General features: G+C 39.6%; 1 protein-coding gene across 11 annotated transcripts in view; it reads right to left on the bottom strand.

Moving 5' to 3' along the window:
* The window catches only part of ADAM22 (ADAM metallopeptidase domain 22), a 273466-nt gene that overhangs the window by 52703 nt on the left and 199596 nt on the right, over positions 1-21167 (bottom strand). For all 11 annotated transcript variants that reach the window (XM_066238167.1, XM_066238155.1, XM_066238156.1 and 8 more), the window contains exons 13-21: positions 20501-20591; positions 18495-18546; positions 13433-13532; positions 11054-11125; positions 10741-10833; positions 5856-5936; positions 3062-3112; positions 2536-2599; positions 284-389 (exon numbers count right to left, since the gene is read on the bottom strand). In XM_066238167.1, coding sequence (XP_066094264.1) covers positions 284-389; positions 2536-2599; positions 3062-3112; positions 5856-5936; positions 10741-10833; positions 11054-11125; positions 13433-13532; positions 18495-18546; positions 20501-20591 — 710 coding nt within the window. The remainder of the gene's footprint in view (positions 1-283; positions 390-2535; positions 2600-3061; positions 3113-5855; positions 5937-10740; positions 10834-11053; positions 11126-13432; positions 13533-18494; positions 18547-20500; positions 20592-21167) is intronic.

Below are 21167 nucleotides of genomic sequence, written 5' to 3'. Positions count from 1 at the left end.
AGTCAGAGCCTGTAATTGAGTATGTATTCTGGTGGCTTTAATTTGTTTTGTTTTTTTTGAGATGCTGGCAGATATCTCTGAGGTGAGGAAGTACTGAGGCACCTATAAGCATGACCTGGGCCATAGGTGAGAGATGAGCTTACATGTTAAGATTTAAGAACCTTCTGCAAAGATGATGCTGGGACCGTGGGAAAGGACGCAGGAAACAGGAAAATCCTGGTTGCTGAACAGTAATGTTTGTCATTAACAAAGGGATGAACTCAAGGCGACTTGTCCATCTCACCGTTTGTTGCACTGTATCCATGTTTCTTTCTCTTTTCCACAGTTACCCTTCTCGGTCCCCTCAATATTCAGTTTCTCATAGCAGTACTTGTCTGATGCCATCACCTCTGAAGCAGAACAGAGTTTTCTATCAGTGACAGATATAGCACATGAGCTGCTCAAAGTGTCTGCAGTCAGGGAAACAGCCGTGGAAGGAGTCTTTCACTACAATGGTATCAATTCCAAAATCGGACCCAACATCACCACTTTTCCTATCCTGTAGACATCCATGACTCCTGTATATTTTTCATGACTGCTTATTGCAAATTTGGTGAACAAATCTCTTAGATCTTTAAATGGATTCAGGCTGCAGGTTCAAAGAACACTGCTCAGAATTTGGCCAATAATTAGGGGAAGATGCTCCCAAATGGTTCTTTAAATAAACATTCCACACTCTCAGGGCCAAATATAAAGCACAAACTGCTCATTCAGTAACTTTTATCAATCATAAAGACAAATTTCTTAAAATGGTGATGCATCGTAATTAAAGTCGTAAAACAGATATAATTTCTACCTTGTTTCCTAATTATTAACACCTATCCAAAAAACCAACTTCATTCTGCTTTTAGAAAAACTTAAATTCATGCCAAATATCTGAGAGTCACATAACATTTTAAGTCATGTCAGCATTTTTGTTGGAATTTTATTTTTGCTAAAGCCAGGATTGGTTGATGGAAGTTATCCAAGAATTAGATCAAAATGACTTGCACACAAATCGAAAGATAATGTTAGTTTATATTTTCAAAAGTAATAATAATTATGTTGATACAGTCTTTTCCTACCTTTTGCTGTCAGCTACTATTTTTTCTCAAGTGGAAGAAACAAACTCTATCTTTTGTTGCAGGAGTCTCCAAACTTTTTACACAGGGGGCCAGTTCACTGTTCCTCAGACCATTGGAGGGCTGCCAAATACAGTGGTCCTCTCACTGACCACCAATGAAAGAGGTGCCCCTTCCAGAAGTGCAGTGGGGGCCGTATAAATGGCCTCAGGGGGCCGCACTGCGGCCCGCGGGCCGTAGTTTGGGGACGCCTGGTTTATGGTTTAGAGCATAAACACACAGGACTTAATTCTCCCCATTCCAATGTTTCTCCAATTGCCCAAAAGAGAACAACTACTTCCTCTCCCAAAAGGATTGTAGCCACTGTTTGTGACAAGGATTATCACTATCTTTTGAAAAAGTTCAAAACAGAAATTACCCTCAACAGGGTAGATAATACTTCTGGAAAAGTATATATAACATTTAAACATATTTTTAAATAGAAATATATAATTTTTTTAAGTGGGAGGAAGGGAGATAGTGAGACAGATTCCTGCATGCGCTCCAACCAGGATCCACCCAGCAACCCCCGTCAGGGGCCGATGATCTGCCTATCTAGGGCCAATGCTGGCAACTGAGCTGTTTTTAGTGCCTTAGGTGGAGGCTCCACGGAGCTATCCTCAGCACCTGAGGCCAATGTGCTCAAGTCAATCGAGCCATAGCTGTGGGTATGTGGGAGGGGGGATAAAAAGGGGAGGGGGAGAGGAGGAAAAGCAGATGGTTGCTTCTCCTTTGTATACTGACTGGGAATCGAACTTGGGATGTCCATACACAGAGCCAACACTCCACCACTGAGCCAACTGGCCAGGGCTAGAAATATGTAATTTAAATATGTTTTTGATATAATTGCTTTATAATTCACTCTGAAAATCTGACAAACTTTGAAGGGAGTAACATCAAAATTTCTCTGATATGGCAAAGCTACCTCAGCAGGAGGTCACTGATAAGTAGAAAAGCCAGGTAGAGCTGAAGAAAGAGAGTGGAGGAAGGAAAAACAAGTCTGGCTAAAATGCTACAGCTGTAATGCTACAGTGCCCCATCTGGGCCCCTGTCCCTTCCATATAGTTATACAGGATTTGCTGAAAAACACTCAGCTGTGGAGAGTGTAAGCGGAGCTGAAATCTAGGTTTGTTCTGTTCTCCAAGCCACACGGCTGGCATGGACTTCACCTACCTGGCAGTGAAGGCACCTTCTGGCTCCTCCGAAGGCACTGCCAACTACCCAGGATATGAGGAGCTGTGTCTTCTCAAAAGAGGTGTTCTTCCCTAATTCCCACAGAAGTGCCCCAGTGAAGATGTATAGTGGTCTTAAACTCCCTCCCTCTTAAAGTGATTGAAAATTTATGCCATGGCCTGATACCAAACTATAAAATGGTCAGGTCACACGATTTACTTACTTTGGCCCCAGATGTATTTGCATTGTCTATCCCTGGTTCTGCACCTTCCTCCAAAGCAAATCCCCTAGAATGGAAAAGCACACCTATTAGCAACACAATGTCTGCTTATGTCAGATAACTGAAAAGCTAAACACGGCCAGGGAACTGTACAGTAGATGAGTAATATAAAGACCTTTTATCTTCAGAATTGATTACAAAACATTTCTTTTTTCTATTGATTTTAGAGAGAGAGAGGAAGGGTGCAGGGGAGGAGAAAGAGAAAAAAGAGAGAGAGAGAGAGAGAGAGAAGGAAATATCAATGTGTTGTTCCACTCATTTATGAGTTCACTGGTTGATTCTCATATGTACCCTGACTGGGGATCAAACCCACAACCTTGCTGTGTTGGGACGACAATCTAACCAGCTTAGCTACCTGGCCGGGGCTGATTACAAAACATTTAAATTGATATTCCTATTTTGATAAGATTTCAGTATTTTTGTCATACTGGTATACATGAACAATTTAGGTAAAGATGAAGTAACCTACCTGAACACCATCACATGAATAGCCATCCATTTTATGAATATTTGGGGCACACTAGGGAAAAAAAAACGAGAACTATGAACCAAATGCACAGAAAATTATCAGGACAAGCTAATCCCTTTAATGTTCTCATTATAAACGTAGAGTCTGAGAATATGTTTAGTGTCTTAAAATATCTGTAAATCAAAACAAAAAAGAGAACACCAAAAGAAATACAACAATTAGGGTACTTTCCCCTAAAAATATTAATCTATCAGAGACAAAACAGTTGACCACACAGCAGCAAACAGAAAGAACTGACAGCAAGGGCTCAACAAATGCTAAAGTGGAAGAGCTTCTTACTACTATATGTAGAAACACTGGTCCTCAGAGGAGAAAAGCAAGCGCACAGAACAAAGCAAGGGAGATGCCAGCAGAGACGGAGCGATAAGCTTATTGCATCTTTTTTACCAGGAGAAGCAACACGGCCCTTGCCCTCAAAATGACTCTCAAGCGGAGGTCTATTTTGCAAATGATAGAAAAAGATAAGGGTTTTAGCATGCTCCCCTTTTCACCTTCTGACAAGTGCAGAAAACTCCAAAGCATTCTTATGTGATTTTAAATTCATTATACATTTTTCTACTATTATATTAATTAGATCCTCGTTTGAGAAAAGTTATATAATGTAAGAAAAGGGTAAAATGAAAATGAAAGACAGAAGTTTTCATCCCCCCACCATCCAAAGACAACTATTTTTTACACTTTGGTCCATTTTTTCCTCTACCTTTTTTTATTAGTTTTAATAAACATAGGTATAAATTTCCTCGTCATAATGAACACTTTTGTAAGTATCCTCTTTAATAGCTAACTACATTGCATTGAGCTAACAAATCATACCACCAATGTACTAAAATAGTCATTTATAAATACACTTATAAGTCCTTGTATACAAATGTAAGTCTTCACTTAACGTCCTCGATAAGTTCTGTGACTTAAAGCAAAACGATGTATAATCAAACCAATTTTACCACAGGCTAATTGAAATAAACAACAGTTTTAAGTTCCTGTGGCATCTCATCAATGTTATAACAAAACAACATTGAACTAAATACCCTTATTCGAGGACCTGTTCTATCTCCAACTGATGCTGATACAGCTTGTTAACGCAACAAGAATAGCTTTGCATGTCCCTCATTTTACTGTCCTCCTCATCACTGTTAGCTTAGAAACATAATGCTAGTTAGATAATAGGGAAAACACTGTTACATGAAAAATCTTTAGCAGCGTAGGAAAATCATCTTTAAAATAAAGCATTTTTAATGGTTTACGTAGATATACCAGTACTGCATCCCTCTTTTCTAGTGCAAAAACTATGCAGCAGTCCTAGCTTCACACGGCTCCAATATGCATAAGTCTCAGTTATCATGGTTTTGTTAAAGAATACCAGTATCCCACAATGCAGTTCCCATCTCAGTTGCCCTAATATACTATTATTAACTGTGAGTGATTGCACAAAGCACAAACTTGCCACTGGCTCTTCAGTCAGCTGACCACTAGGCAAAATAACAAGTAAATGACCGATCTTGCCACTCAGAGCCTCTCAGTGACTGCTCATATTCAGTTCATGCACAGACAGCAAGGCGGGGAGTTATGTTGCCTCTCTGTCTCTGGGTGATAACGTGACATTTTACAAAACTGGATAATCAAAAGCGGGAACTGGCTAACAAAGATGAAAGTGCATCAAAACGATGAAAGTGATGACACAAAGTGAAATTCTAATCAAATGTATATAGAGTTAGAGGGAACAAAGTTGCTGATGACGGGAATGTTGATGGTGCTGTTCCACAAACACCTTCCCGTTCACGTCCTCACATCTCGGAGGCTGTTCATGACACTGAAAGCACGAAGGGTAAAATGTTGAACGCTGGTCCAGACTGAGCAAGGAGTATGACAATTCAACCACGCATGGAAACGATGTTCACTATGTAGCCTAAGGTTTACTAGAAGGTGGCACTACTCCTGGTAAGGCTTTTACAAAGAAATAAAATACTCTGGTTCTTAATGTTTTTAATTTAGTGTGCTAAATAAATACTAGTTCATTTTTCATTCCCATATTCATTAAAACCATCAGAAAGAGAGTTTGTAATAGTCTGACAACCTTTTCAAAAGATCACAGAACTGCAGTTTCTTCCATTGACTGTTAAAAGATGCCTTTACACGGTTTCAGTTTGCGTGGCCGATTTCACGGTCCTACATGACCATGCGAAGCGAGGACTGACTGTATACACACTGACCATGTGAAAATCTGGGAACTCCTGCCAAAGTTGATCAACTTCCCTATTGTTTCTATTTACAACTAAGTAATACTAAACTCAAGAGCAGCTATTACTAGCTGAGGTGATGCAAGCGGTCTCAGATACACAGGAGTCAGGAGAGAGCAGCAGGCTCCTCTCAGACCCCCCCCCCCGCTCTGGGGGGCTCTCCGCCTTAGCTGACTCCTGTTTCCACCAGCTGAGGCGTCCTCTTGTTTCCTCCTTCATTAAATACAGAAAGCGAATGAATTTGACTATCTACTTAAAGCAAAAAAGGCATGCATGCTGTCTTAGGTTTGTTTGCCGTGTAGACAAAATTATGCTAAACATCTGCTCAAGCTTTCATTACTGAAACTTAAGTTCCTGAAAAATAAATAAAAAGAGGGGGAATTTCTGTGAAAGAGAGACATGTGCACTTGTCCATTGCCATGTCACCCAGGGGGTCAGTGCATTAAAGACACACCTACCTTCCCTCTCTGGTTTCGAGTAATTGTTCTGTACATTACCTGGCTTGAATTTCCTGAGCATGTTTCATGAATGTCACAATCATTCACTGCTTCCCGACACACAGTCCCCATGGGCTGAAACTAAAATGAACAAAAATCAACGTGTCAAACTGTTGGAGAAAAATGTCTCACCGTATCATCTTTAAAAAAGCAAAATAAATATTCTGGAGACAGGAATACCTTAAGCTATTTTAAGTTGGGAGTCTGTGAAAACCAGTTACTGAATGAAATGTTAATTCAAGGTTTTGGAGAGAATTTCCCGAGCAGGAAGTCATTTGCATAGTCACTACACACAAGCCTTGCACTACAGGTATCTTGGTAAAACAGGATGGCACAGGATGCTACAGCCCCACCTGAAGGACCAGCCAGTCCAAGTTTTAGGAAGTCCTCCTTCCAAATGGCTTTTGGATTTACACTTCACCCTTCATTCTTACTGGCACTTTTATCATAATACTCCTTCAGGCCTTTTCTGCCAAGAATATGAAAGTTACATTTGGGGCTAAACTGCAAAAGTTAAGATTTTCTGGCAAAGCTATTTCCTCCCATACTGTCCTTTCCTGCTTTCCTGCCTCATTTTTACACAGATTTATAGCTTGGTCCTTAATTCCTAATGTTACTATGATTTGTACCCATGTATGAGAGGATTTATTTTTTTGTCTGTTTTCAACCACCTCAAATATTTCTTGTAAATGTGGGAGTAGTACAAATAAATTTTTAAGCTCATGGGATTATAAATTGCAAGAATATTCATTATAACAAAACAGAGATATATAATGTTTTAGCCGTTCCCCTTTCCTCTTCAATTTCATTTTATTTCCTTCTCCAAAATGTTAATATTTGGGGTGGATCCTTTACGTTTTGATCTCTGCTCACACAAACATGCCTATTATTTGGTGAGCGTACACACACACACACACACACACACACTTTTTACCTTCTCTCCCTTGTTCACAACCCTCTAATCATGTGTCCTGTTGTTCCCAGAACATGACAGCACACTACCAACTCCAATCAGCATCTGAACAAATTTTGTGTTCATTCATTCATTCATTCATTCATTCATTCATTCATTCCTTTGCCTAGCCACTTAAAATGTACCAGGCACTTTCTAGCCACTGGGGTCTCAATGAAGAACAAAACACATGAATCCTGTTTGTAAGCTAAAACTAAGGCAATAAATTTCATATATTCTGGCTCCACTCCTCCTTGGAACTGGGGTAAACCACAATTTTAAACCATCTGAGGCAGAAATCTGAGCAGATTGATGGCAGAGTTTACACGAAGAACTGCGAGAGATTTCTGAGAGAAAGCACAGGGAAGAAGGACCTGCTCTCTCTACATGCTGTGGTACAGCAAGAAATAAATCAACCCCAATCCCCCCCCTTGGAACTTACACACTAATCAGAGAAGAAAAATAATAAACAAGTAAATAAATAATATTTTACAGCCAAAGTCCCCAAATTATGGCTTGAGGAAAAAATATGGTTGGCCACTTGCTTTTATAAATAAAGTTTTATGGGAACATAGCCATGCCCGATGGTTTCTGTATTTTTGATGGCTGCTTTCAAAGGCAGAGTTAAGTAACTGAGACACAAGCCTATGACCTACAAAGCCCACACTATTTCATACCTGAATCTTTACAGAAATTGTTGGCCAACTCTGACTTATAGACACATTATTATAAACGTATGTAGAAAAAATAGAGCTACACACAATTTCTCATCTTGTTCTACTACTTCCCCTTCTCCATTCACTGTCCTGCCTCTGGCCCCTCCAGGGGCCCAGGGAAGGGTGAAAGTGGGGTGCAGGGCAGAGAAAGTGGCAAAAAGGTAAGGTGACCAATCATCCTCCTGTAGGGAGGACAGTCCTTCTTTGTAAGTTCCGTCCTCTCTCGAAAAGTGTCCTCCTAAATGTCCTCCTTTTTGATATCAGAAGACTGATCTGTAAATGTCCGTATTCAATCGATGCAGAGTCAATCCATTGTGTGTGATGTGACATATTTGTATCTAAATGAGTACTTTTTCTTACAATTATTATTAAAAATTAATAGGTATGTAAGCATAATTACAATATAAAATATTACAAATGTTTTTATTATGCATTTATCAATTATAGTGTATTATTGTTACAATGAATGTTTCTTTTATTTACAATATTGTTTTCTTGTATTTATTTTTGTCCTCCTTTTCATTGTAGAAAAAGTTAGTCACCTTAAAAAAGGTCTTCCTTGACTGGTCTGGCTGGAGCTTATCTGTGGGGTGGTTAACTGTGCCACTTTACTGTATGTATTTTAATTTTATTATTTTTAATTTGTTCCTTGAAATGATAATATTGCATCTATAAATCAAAGAAAATGGCCTAATTAAATGCATTTCATGGACAGGCAGACTTAAAACATGGAGAATTACAATAAGTGATCGGGATCCTGTGGTATAGCAGAAAAGCTGGCAGAATAAACAGTAGAGGCAGCCAAAATGCAAGAACGTCTGTTTCATAGTTGGTTCCATCATCCTTTTCTAGAGAGCGCTGTCAGAGACGCTCGCCAGGGCCTTGCTTGTCCTCAAAAGCTGCCAGTCAGAGTAGTGACGGCACCAACAGCGATGGCTGCCGGTGACCTGGGGTGTAACTGCCCTTTCACCCCCTCCCGGACCTGGGGCGTAACTGCTCGTTCACCCCCTCCTGGACCCGGGGTGTAATTGCTCGTTCACCCCCTCCTGGACCCGGGGTGTAACTGCACGTTCACCCCCTCCTGGACCCGGGTGTAACTGCACTCTCGGACCTGGGGTGTAACTGCACGTTCACCCCCTCCTGGACCTGGGTGTAACTGCACTCCTGGACCCGGGGTGTAACCGCACTCCCAGACCTGGGGTGTAACTGCTTGTTCACCCCCTCCTGGACCCGGGGTATAACTGCACTCCCGGACCCGGGGTGTAACTGCACGTTCACCCCCTCCTGGACCCGGGGTGTAACTGCACTCTTGGACCTGGGGCGTAACTGCACGTTCATCCCCTCCTGGACCCGGGGTATAACTGCATGTTCACCCCCTTCTGGACCCGGGTGTAACTGCACTCCTGGACCTGGGGCGTAACTGCACGTTCACCCCTACTGGACCCGGGTGTAACTGCACTCCCGGACCTGGGGTATAACTGCACGTTCACCCCCTCCTGGACCCGGGTGTAACTGCACTTCCGGACCCGGGGTGTAACTGCACTCCCGGACCTGGGGCGTAACTGCATGTTCACCCCCTCCTGGACCCGGGGTGTAACTGCACGTTCACCCCTCCTGGACCCAGGTGTAACTGCACGTTCACCCCCTCCTGGACCCGGGGTGTAACTGCACTCCCGGACCTGGGGTGTAACTGCACGTTCACCTCCTCCTGGACCTGGGGTGTAACTGCACGTTCACCCCCTCCTGGACCCGGGTGTAACTGCACTCCCGGACCTGGGGTGTAACTGCATGTTCACCTCCTCCTGGACCTGGGGCATAACTGCACGTTCACCCCCTCCTGGACCCAGGGTGTAACTGCACTCCCGGACCTGGGGTGTAACTGCACGTTCACCCCCTCCTGGACCCGGGGTGTAACTGCACTCCCGGACCTGGGGTGTAACTGCACGTTCACCCCCTCCCACACGTTCACCCCTCCTGGCTGAATGAGCCTCTGCAGCTTAGTCACTTCCCTGAGACTGGGACTGCTCTGGTGAAAACATCTGAATAATGCCCGTCAGAAAAACATGGCTGTGTGAGCATTAACGAATACAGTGGTCTCAACCAGGAGGAAATGTGCCCGCAAAGGGACATTTGGCAATGTCTGGAGATATTTTTGGTTGATACAACTGGGAGGGATTGTGCTTGCATCTGTAAGCGGAAATCAAGGACACTGCTAAATATTCTACAATAAGTAAGACACACCTGCACAACAAAGAATTATCCCACGAAAAATGTCAACAGCACCAGGGTTGAGAAATCCAGATAAAAGATATCTACACGAAAAATCCTCAGTGCTATTTCTGGTGCTCAGTAGATACTAGATTCATATTCCACCCTCCTTTAACTCTAATTAGACTAATCAGCAAATTAGCAGGAAGAGACTGCTGTGCATACTTATTCATCCATTAAACAAAGATTGACAGAGAACCTGTACCAATCAGTGCGTAAGTCCCTGGCTCTGCCTGCATAAAATGTACAGACTAAAAGACAGATATTCAACCTCAGAAAAATGTACAATATTGTACCAGATTTTATATGAGAAGAGAAAAAAGAAATAGATTTCTTTGGAAAAAGTAAGCTCAAAACACTGTTAGTCTTGACGGAAGGGCTTAACTATTTGGAGACAGGTGTGAGGATGCTATTAGGAAGATGAAAATGGGTAATGTATTTAAAAGTGCATTTTAAACTCTTGCGCAACACATGTAAGATGTTATCAGGTCTAAAAGCATTCCTTTGACTCCCTCAACAGCTAATGCAGGAGATATACTCAGCTGAGCAGCAAGAAAAGAAAGGTCTACTGAATATCCGCTTGGCTTTATAAAAAAGGAAAAAATATCACTCAAAGATTAAATAAACACCTGGTTTCATTTAATGCGCTGCTCCTCAGGGAGGCAGTAGGGAGAGGACCATCTCTGGAAATTTCCCTGACTTACTTGGTGTAAGACCCTGGGCAAACTATTTAACTACTATAGGCCTCAGTGTTCTCATCTGTTAAATGGAAACAAAAATAGTTACTCACCTCACAAGATTTTGTGAAGATTCTTAAAGCACCTGGCCCTTAGTCACTTAACATAGAAATTAAATACTGCTGTTGTTATTAGATTATATTTACCTAGCCTTTCAATTTAATAAGTATGTCCTCTTTCTGTCAGCTGGTTAGGAATCCACATTTATTTACCTTGCACTTTTTACAGCAAAGGCCATCACTGCACTGAGAATCCTGGGTCAAGGTGCATTTCTTACAACACTCTGCTCCCTCAAGGATACATTCCTAAGAAAAATAAACATTTGCATAACATCAGAAAATGGTGTAATTTTCCTAGAAGTACCAGGGTATTTTCTATAATAAACGTACAACCTCACATTAATAATTTTTCTTCCACAAGTCTTATACAATTCCCAGGCACAACCCCTGCTCTGTCTCAGTGTGTGAACCTGGAATGACCCTGAATAACCTAAAAAAATGACCATCAAAACACTCAGAGACTTACTGCCGGGGTCCCACAGTCACACTCCTCTCCAGTTTCAATGAAGCCATTACCACACTCGGGAGGATCGAGAAGCTGGGGGGGTGAAAACCAAAAGGGAATTAAAATGCAGACAAATCAATATCAAAGCACTTACACAGGGACCCTAAGTGCCACATTTATACGTCTGGAATAGCTGCCAGTTATTCCAAAACATATTTTTATTTTCCTAAACAAAAAGCATGATTTTCTATAACTTTAGAACAGGAGTGTCTAACAATGTTTCCATGTCAGATTTAATTATATTTACATCTATAACCTACATATCAAGTAGAGTCTTATAAATGCCATCAAAATAAAAATTCTAACCATTGACTAAAATTAAGCCAGACTGACTCTTGAAATTTCATTCCCTTCCAGCAGGAAGCAAGGGATTAAGAGTGAAAAAGTCTGGATTCAAATCTCAACTCAGCTACTTATCCTGGGCAAATGACTTGCCGCCTCAGAGCCCAAGAGTTTTAGTATGTAAAACAGGAATAATACCAGCTGCCCCCATATCACAAACTGTTACGAGGATCAAACTGAATTACCTGTGAAAAGCCCTTTATTAATTGTATTTCCTTCCTTGTGCAATAGAGACTTATTGCATTGATAATGAGGAAAACATCACAAAATAACAAATTCACTGATGTACTTAATACAAAATACAGCTTCTTTTAATAACAGCTCTGCAAAGAACAGCAATGATAATCTGTCCCAGAGACAAAAGAAGTTTTGGCCTATACTAGAGTATATTTTAAGACTTTAATTTTTAACTCTCTATTCATATTATCTTTTGAGTATAATTTATCTTATGATTATAGAAAAAATTAATATATACAGTTGCAATGCCCTGAAATATAGAATATTCATTCAAGAGTTAATCAAAGTCTACCTATTACAGAATGGAAGTGAATACACACACCTATCAACACACAGACACACACACACACACACACACACACTCTCTCTCTCTCTCTCTCTCTTTCTTAAAACCAACTGGAGGGAAAAAGCAAAACAAAATAAAGAAAGCAGCAACAACAAAAAAGAATCCCCGCCTTATTTCAAATACTCTTTCCTCTCCATCAAATGAATCAACTCATCTCTAGGTGTCAGTTTCAGTTGAAAGGGATCACAACGAACGAGACAGCTTTGAAAGTCAAAACAAAAACTTACCCAGATGAAAAATGCTCTTATTCTCTTAATCTGGGTTCAGAATAAATTATCAGTTATCTTTGTAAAAAGACTGGAATTGTTTTCCATTTACAGCAGCAGGGATTTAATTTAACTATCACTTCTGAAACTTTTGAAGTTAAAATCAACTCAGTGCCTTGTGATATATTTCCTAAATGTTACTGCAGTGAACAGAGACTGAAACCAGGTAAACGATTACAAGGCAATACTACACATCACCGTGGTGTACAGAAGCACATCACAGGTGTCATGACAAGTTTAAAGCATTCTGCTTTACTGTGCATTCTTCCATATGCAGGAGAAAGACCCGCTTGCTAGGCAGTCAGAAAGCAAAGGATGTTTCCACAGTCGCAAAAGGCTCTGCCAAAGTCTACATACAGACTCTCTTCTTCAAGCAAACTTGGTTTCCATATTGAGAAGTACTTGCAATTTTAATCATACTGCTTGTTCTGAAAGGCAGTGGTAGGGAGTAATAAGTGTAGATATGCCTCCTTCCTACCAGTATGAGTTGTGGTTAGGGGGGCGATGGGGAACTCATCAAGAAAATGAAAAAGACAAAATGAAAACAGTTTTGTAAGCTGACCCTGAAGCCTCATTTGGTCATATAAAAAGAAAATGAAAAATTTTCAGAAAGCAAACATTTTCATTTCTACCTGCTTTCTATTCCCATCAGAAAAGCCCCAAATGCCCAAGATTGAAGCTGACTTCGAAAATGCAAACACTTTGCAAATCTAGAACACATACCTATAAGCCAAGTTGAAAAGCTCTCTTTTATGGAACCCAGTGGCTGAAAAAATGTGTTTATACTATAGAACAGGGGTCCCCAAACTACGGCCCCCTGAGGCAATTTATCCGGCCCCCGCCGCACTTCCAGAAGGGGCACCTCTTTCATTGGTGGTCAGTGAGAGGCGCATAGTTCCCATTGAAATATTGGTCAGTTTGTTGATTTAAATTTACTTGTTCTTTATTTTAAATATTGTATTTGTTCCCGTTTTGTTTTTTTACTTTAAAATAAGATATGTGCAGTGTGCATAGGGATTTGTTCATAGTTTTTTTATAGGCCGGCCCTCCAACGGTCTGAGGGACAGTGAACTGGCCCCCTGTGTAAAACGTTTGGGGACCCCTGCTATAGAAAGATGAATAACTAGTGACTCTGATAACACTTATTACCTTAGAAGGTTTGTTGAAAAGGCAGGCACCACCTCCACTATTCAGAAAGTCGTGATACTCTTCAATGTTACACTGGGTGAACTTCTTAGGAAGATAATAGCTACGAGACAAAAGAAAATTAATAGCTGGGTATGATTTTTATCTCCTTTGTTTGTACATTAGTCTTAAAATTGAACATTGTTAAAATTATACATTTTCTCAAAAATGAAAAATAAATTCCACTTATGTACAATATTTGCATTCAATCCCTAAGAGTTTTATTCAATCAGTATATTTCTAAAGTCTTCATTTGGTGACCAGTGGTGATGATGGATGGGTTATTCGTTAGTTGCATACATATTCAAAGGAAACACACACACACACACACACACACTGAGCTGTAATTTCAATCAAATAGAGGAATAATTTATTTCATAGTAAGTCTTTCCTAAATATTGCAACAGGGCTTGAACCCAAACTGCAAAGCATTCTACAAAAGAACTGACCTGTAATCTACAAATATATCCAGGTCATGCAAGTCAAAGAAAGACAGGAACCGTTCTGGATGGAAGAGGGCTTAAAGAGACATAAAAACAGGACGCCTGATTCTGAACCTTTTCTAAGATGTCATTTTTGAAACACAGAGTCATTGTTCCGTGTTTGAGAGCTAAGAGTCGGATGATTTTATTGGTTGTATTGTGTTTCTACAGGAGGATGTCCTTGTTTGCAGAAATGCACACTAAGGAGTTTGGCAGTTTACCAAGTTAGCAGCTTATGATTCAAGGACAAAAAGATTCTTTGTTAATATTCTTGCAACTTTTCAAGTTTCAGATTGTTTCAAAATACAGAAAAAAATGTATAGCAAATAAAGCCACAAAGGGTCAACAGAAAAAGAAACTTGACTGTGGAGTTATTTGGCATATGTGTGGAGAATCTTTAAAATGAGAAATGTCCTCACATCTAGTCATCCTACTTTGAGAAATTTTTCTTGAGGAAATAATTAGCTATGTGTCCAAATATGTCTGAACACAGACATTTATGATGATACAATTTATAATAGCAAACAACATGAAAATAACCTAAATGATCAATAGTAAGCATACTGTTAACTAAACTGTGATATCTTAATAAAATAGAATACCATGTAGTTATTAAACATCATGGTATTGCAAAATAAAGACTTGGAAAAACGCTGACTATATAATGCTAAGTAAAAAATGAATATATATATATATATATATATATATATCCAACAGGACCTAAATTTTATAAAAAAACAATAAAAATAGAAAGAGAAAAAATACTGGATTTAAACATTACTTTAACATTGCTTATTGTAACAATAACTATGGTTATCACTAAATAGAAAAAAAGTGGTAAAAATTTTACTTTCTATATTCTTTAAAATTTGTTTTATGTTGAGTGTTTATAATAGTAAAAATACAGTATAAAATCTCTTCCACTACCCTGTAAGGACTATGTTCATTTCTATCCCTTCTTCCTGCTAGCATAATGCTTAATGTTTTGTGCATCAATAAATGGAATTTACAATGATTATTTTGCCTGAACTTATTTTTCAAGTATTTCATGTCAAGCTCTCAAATTACAGCTGTTCTGAGTTCAAATTGCCTCAACTATCTTAATTCCTTCACTTTACTTCCCTCGCAAGTCACAGACTTTATTGTCTATTTAAACTTTTTCATACATTACTTTCATATATTACTTCCTTTCCTTTTAATATTATATTAAATTTATTGGGGTAAAATTGGTTAATAAAATTATACAGGTTTCAAGTGTACAATTCTATAAGACATCACCTGTATACTGCATTCGTGTTCACCACCCAGAGTCTCTTCCCGTCATCCTATACTTGACCCCCTCTACCCTTTTCTACCTCCGCCCACCGCCTTCCCTCTGGTACCCACCTGATACTGTCTGTGTCTTAGTTTTTGCCTGTTTGGTTGTCTTGTTTGTTCAGAGAGTCAGGAAAGCCGAGCCATCTAAGGCGCCAGACTCAAGCTCTGCTTCCCTTTTTCAACACCTCAGCCAACATTTTTTGTCACCCAACCCACTAATCAATCCATCCCGTATATCTCTGCCAGAGTTAGGAAATTTAAGTAGGGCTTTCTTCAAGTTTCCTCCTCATTCTACTGGTCACAACCTGCCCGTCTCCCTCCTGCTGTCAAAGAAGAGAGTCACTAATTGTTTGTGTCAGACAAAGGGCCCCCATGGGTCTCAGCCTGGCCCAGCTTCCTGCCCACTGCACAGTCAGGAGCTCAGTCTGCTCTCCGGCAGTGACAGGAAACTCTGACCTCTCAGGGAAGCTCTTTTTATATATGAACAGTTGAAATTTGTAGCATGCTCTGACCTTCACTGACCCACGCCTGCCTTCCTAAAGTTACAGTTTGTGTTAACTCTACCAAATAAGATTAATTTCTCTACCACACCTTGGCCCTTCAAATATCTGAAAGCAGATATATCTCTCCCCAAACCTTTTTTTTTTTTTTTTTTTGCAGGGTAACATATCTATTGTATTCAATGCATTCTTAATATTTTAATTTTTATATATGCTTTAAATATGCTTTAAATAGGGAAACATTCGATTCAAAAATGCTTTACAACATTTAGCATTAGAGAGGAACTTCAAAACGTAAAAATGGAAGACAACGAACCCATAGGAAATATATGTCCATAATTCGTGCAGTTAGGTGATGACCGGCACAATCAAATTATATATTGCGTCATACCAGACAATATTTTATGCAATGAGCTTTTTCTCTTACATGCATCTATTTGACATAAGAGTTCAAGGCAAATAGCCATACACATCTCAGATTTGCCATTTGATATTACTACACATTATGCTTAGTGCTAAGCAGACTATCTACAAAATTTTGTGTTTAACAGTTATTCAGAATAATCAGGTACAAGATACTAAATAATTGTTAAAAGATAAAAACCTCTAGCATGGCATTTAATTGTTGAAAAACTACAACTATAGGCCCTGGCCGGTTGGCTCAGTGGTAGAGCGTCGACCTGGCGTGCAGAAGTCCCGGGTTCGATTCCCGGCCAGGGCACACAGGAGAAGCGCCCATCTGCTTCTCCACCCCTCCCCCTCTCCTTCCTCTCTGTCTCTCTCTTCCCCTCCCGCAGCGAGGCTCCATTGGAGCAAAGATGGCCAGGGCGCTGGGGATGGCTCCTTGGCCTCTGCCCCAGGCGCTAGAGTGGCTCTGGTTGCGGCAGAGCGACGCCCCGGAGGGGCAGAGCATCGCCCCCTGGTGGGCGGAGTGTCGCCCCTGGTGGGCGTGCCGGGTGGATCCCGGTCGGGCGCATGCGGGAGTCTGTCTGACAGTCTCTCCCCCTTTCCAGCTTCAGAAAAAAAAAAAAAAAATCAAGTCTGTACAAGATGTTATGATGTAAGATCTGAAAAAAAAAATAAATTAGGTTAAGATGTAATCCTCAAGAGTTTATAATTAACTGGCGAAGGGAAGCATAGCAAATACAGAATTAAATTATAATATAGGAGCTACAGATTAAAATATGTCCCAAATGGCTAGAAATGTGGTTAGATAAGTAAGAATTCTGGATGAAGAGATTCTATTAAAGAAATCAAAAGGGGATGAAAATTCATATACAATTATGGTAAGCAAATATTTAAGAAATTGAAAATCCACATAGGATTATGGTTAATAAATCAAAAGAGCTGGAAACCCACGTATCTTTAATTATGGTTAGCAAACTGATCGTGAACAGCAGTGGAAAATGAGATTGCAAATGAAGATGACTAAAGATTACGGACATCGAAATATTGGAGGAAGGAATCTGAACCTTATCTTTTAAACAACAGACACTCAACAGAAGTTCTGAGCGTGACATGTGCATTAAAAGGACAAGGGAGAAATTGTGCCATACAGTCAGTGAACCAGAGCTATGATTACTAATATGGATGAATCTCACAAAGAGACAGCTGATCAAAACAAGTCATAAAAGAACACACAGAGTATGATGCCTTTCATATATACTGAAATGCAAAGCAATGCTGTGTATTACTTCAACAAAAACACACACATATAAATATATAGTAAAAGCATAAAAAAAATCTGAATGATGTGAACCAAACTAAAGATGGTAGTTACCTTGGCTGGGGGTGGGGTCAGGGCCAACAAGAGAAAACACAAGAGTGGTTAACTACGTAGTCAGTGTTCAATTTCTAAAATGCGGGTAATAGTTGACAAGCGTTCAAGCTTTCATTCTTTATACCTTTTCTACTACGATGAAAGTGGAGTTCAGGAAGGGAGAGAGGGAGCTTGGAAGCTGGATGAGTGTAATGTTACTGAAATAAGAATACAAGATGATAAAAATGGAAAGTAAGGTGATAGTAATAAGCTTGGCATGAAAGGAGTGGTTGTAGAATTTACTTAGGAAGAATAAGATGGGTGCCTGATAGTGTGTGAAGGGCAGGACAGTATAAAAATAAAAATTTTCTTAGGAGAGCTACTGTGCACAACCCTTCCCTCTCCCTGGCCAGTGACGCACCACGGGTAGCTTGCAACCAGTCATTGTAGGGTCTACACCATAGGCTTCTACAGCAGGTAGGAGGCTGCTGGAGTCGGAGAAGCTACAAATCCGGGCTCTGTTCTTGTTTTGTTAGTCAGCACAGTACAGTTTATAACCCACTTCAATTAGAACTGAAGAAGATAAAGGGAGTGGGAATTAGAATGTAAGCCATCAAGGACAAAGTTGTTCCTCATTTCCAGCCTAGATACAAGTTTAAAAATACCTTGGATCATCTGGCTTAACTGACATCAATTGTTTTCATCAAGAAGAGACTACACTGCTCACAAAACTAGAGGATATTTTATCACTTCATATTCATTTTGAGACATGCCCTAATTTTTGTGAGCAGTGTATTTTGTGGAAATAGTTAACATGCCAAGCCAGTCAGAAAAATCAACTTCTGATTTTCTTTTAAATACCTGTGGTGAGGTGTCATGCACTAAGTTACTGAGTGTCCTATTTCAAAGGAGACAGCAGCACAACAGGGAAAGGAGAAGTGAGTTCCTTACCAACAGAAGGGGCTTACCCGGTATCTCCCATTATGCATCCAGACCATGTGTCCTCACACTTACACTCGCCTAAGAGAAAATGAATACACACGCCTTATTACAAAGGAAAAAGAGGTGCCCTTCTACTAGTTCCTATTTTTAATAGTATATCTTAACTTTATTCCTTGTACAGCTTTAATAAAGTAATACCTGCTTTCTAATTTCCCTTGTATTTGACGTTTGTATGCAATGCATAACAACAAAAATCTACTCTGCGTCTGTCGGGCTTACATAATTTTTATTAAAATTAAATCTTTTGAGGCCCTGGCCGGTTGGCTCAGCGGTAGAGCGTCGGCCTAGCGTGCGGAGGACCCGGGTTCGATTCCCGGCCAGGGCACATAGGAGAAGCGCCCATTTGCTTCTCCACCCCTCCGTCGCGCCTTCCTCTCTGTCTCTCTCTTCCCCTCCCGCAGCCAAGGCTCCATTGGAGCAAAGATGGCCCGGGCGCTGGGGATGGCTCTGTGGCCTCTGCCCCAGGCGCTAAAGTGGCTCTGGTCGCAACATGGCGACACCCAGGAGGGTCGCAACATGGCGACGCCCAGGATGGGCAGAGCATCGCCCCCTGGTGGACAGAGCTTCGCCCCTGGTGGGCGTGCCGGGTGGATCCCGGTCGGGCGCATGCGGGAGTCTGTCTGACTGTCTCTCCCTGTTTCCAGCTTCAGAAAAATGCAAAAAAAAAAAAAAAAAAAATTAAATCTTTTGATGTTTTAACAAGTGGCTACATTTTTAAAGAATTCACTTAAAATACAATGATATACCAATGAAATAGTGACACACCAGTCAGGATCCTGGTTTCTTAGGTCTTTATGAGAATTCTTCCAGTTTCCTGTTCATTTTTAAAAGCCTCTGCGCCGAGGCTGCTGGGGGTAGGCAGTATGGCATACTGGTGAAGCAGAAGGTCTTCGGAATCAGAAGTACCCAGCTTTATAACCTGGGCTTGCCATTTAACATTACCTTATGTAATCTTGAACCATGAACCCAGACATTTTCAACCAGTGTGCTGTAAGAATTCTTAAAACATGCAATACCTGACTACCTAAGTCAGGGCGCTGACCTCTTTTCCCTTAGATTGTCCAGTAAAACAATTACAGCAGCCAACACAACAATAGCTTTTTGGTGTGAATAAATCAAATTTATACCTATTTATTAGTCAGACTATCAAAAACAAATTTCTTTTTCATCCTGCAGAATTTTAGTAATTAGTTTTATGTGTGCCATGGGATAAAAAAGGTTGAAAATTGCTCCATTAACCTTTTAAGATCTAGTCATCTGACCTATAAAATGGAGCTAATAATACATATTTTGCAGGAATATCTAGAGGATTAAATGAGTATCTAGATGTAAATAACACTGGCATTCAATTATTCATCATATAATGAGTATTCTACAAACGGTAATATTTACTACTAAAATAAACAATCGTATTTACAATGTTATTAAAATAATAAGTATTGTGATAATCAACTTACTCAGAATACCTACTGTTTGACCATTCCTGGTGAAGTAACTTGGGAAAATACATTTTTCACAGATGCTAAACCTAGCATATTTTATTAAATCCATATTTTACCAAACTCTGTAAGTCTGATCTGACTTGACAGGCAAATTCTCTATGGCCATAATAAGAGATGTTTTAAATACACCATAATATAACAGTATGCCTTAAACCTACCTATATGCCCAGAATTCTTTATTAAATTATTAAAATTATCTAACTGAGCTTATATTGTCATTTCTTATGTTAAATTCAAATATAAATTTATCATCACATACTATAAATGTTTAAAACACATGGCAATATTTTCATCTGTAATATAAATATAACTTTGTATTACTTTTGGAAAACATTATTTTGTGCCCTGGCTGTTTATGTATTATCATCCAAACTATTTCGATTAAGCAACTGAATTAAAGAATCTCATTCTCCAAAATATTTTACAAATTATTTTAAATACAACTAAACCACACATGTACTTGAACTTACCACTTGCTAACTTTCTTTTGTCTGAGATAATACCGATATTATGAGCTAACGACTGGGCAAGTGTAACAGCCATTAAATCAGTTTTCCCAAACTGAAAAACAAAATCAAAATAAAATACATGTAAGTGCAAATCACTGTCTTAAGTTGGGCCAGAGAAAAATTCACAATATAGAAAAATAAGTAATTTCTAAGCATTTTATTTAGCAGAGGTTAAACAGTATAATAGCTAGTGCTGAATTACTGAGAATTTGGGAAGGAGTAGTAAGTAAATGCATTTTTGATTAAGCCTTATAGAGAAGACTAGAAGCCAGGAAACTCTCAACTTTTCATTCTGGAAACTTAAATCTGAATCTAAATTTTACCAGTGACATTTCAGAGAAACATAATATTTACATTTAATTAAACCAGTTTTCTAGATAATAAAATAATAATTAATGTGTATATTATTGGGAACTTGTTCATCTTTGTGTGTCCACTTGTATGTATTCCTGAAATTTCCCTAAATAAAAGTAGAATGAGCTTTTGAAAACAGATGCTGAATGACAGGATGTGGTGAAGAACTTTGGCCAAAAGAAACTTGAGAAGACCTAAGGATATTTTTTTCAATATATGGCCTCCCAAAGATTCAAATATATTTCTTTTAGATAATTCCATCAGGTTTAGTGTC

The sequence above is a fragment of the Saccopteryx bilineata genome, chromosome 7 (assembly GCF_036850765.1).
Source record: "Saccopteryx bilineata isolate mSacBil1 chromosome 7, mSacBil1_pri_phased_curated, whole genome shotgun sequence".
Classification (NCBI taxonomy): Eukaryota; Metazoa; Chordata; class Mammalia; order Chiroptera; family Emballonuridae; genus Saccopteryx; species Saccopteryx bilineata.
The sequence above is the reverse complement of the archived record's forward strand: the minus strand, read 5'-3'. Positions and strand labels throughout refer to the sequence as shown.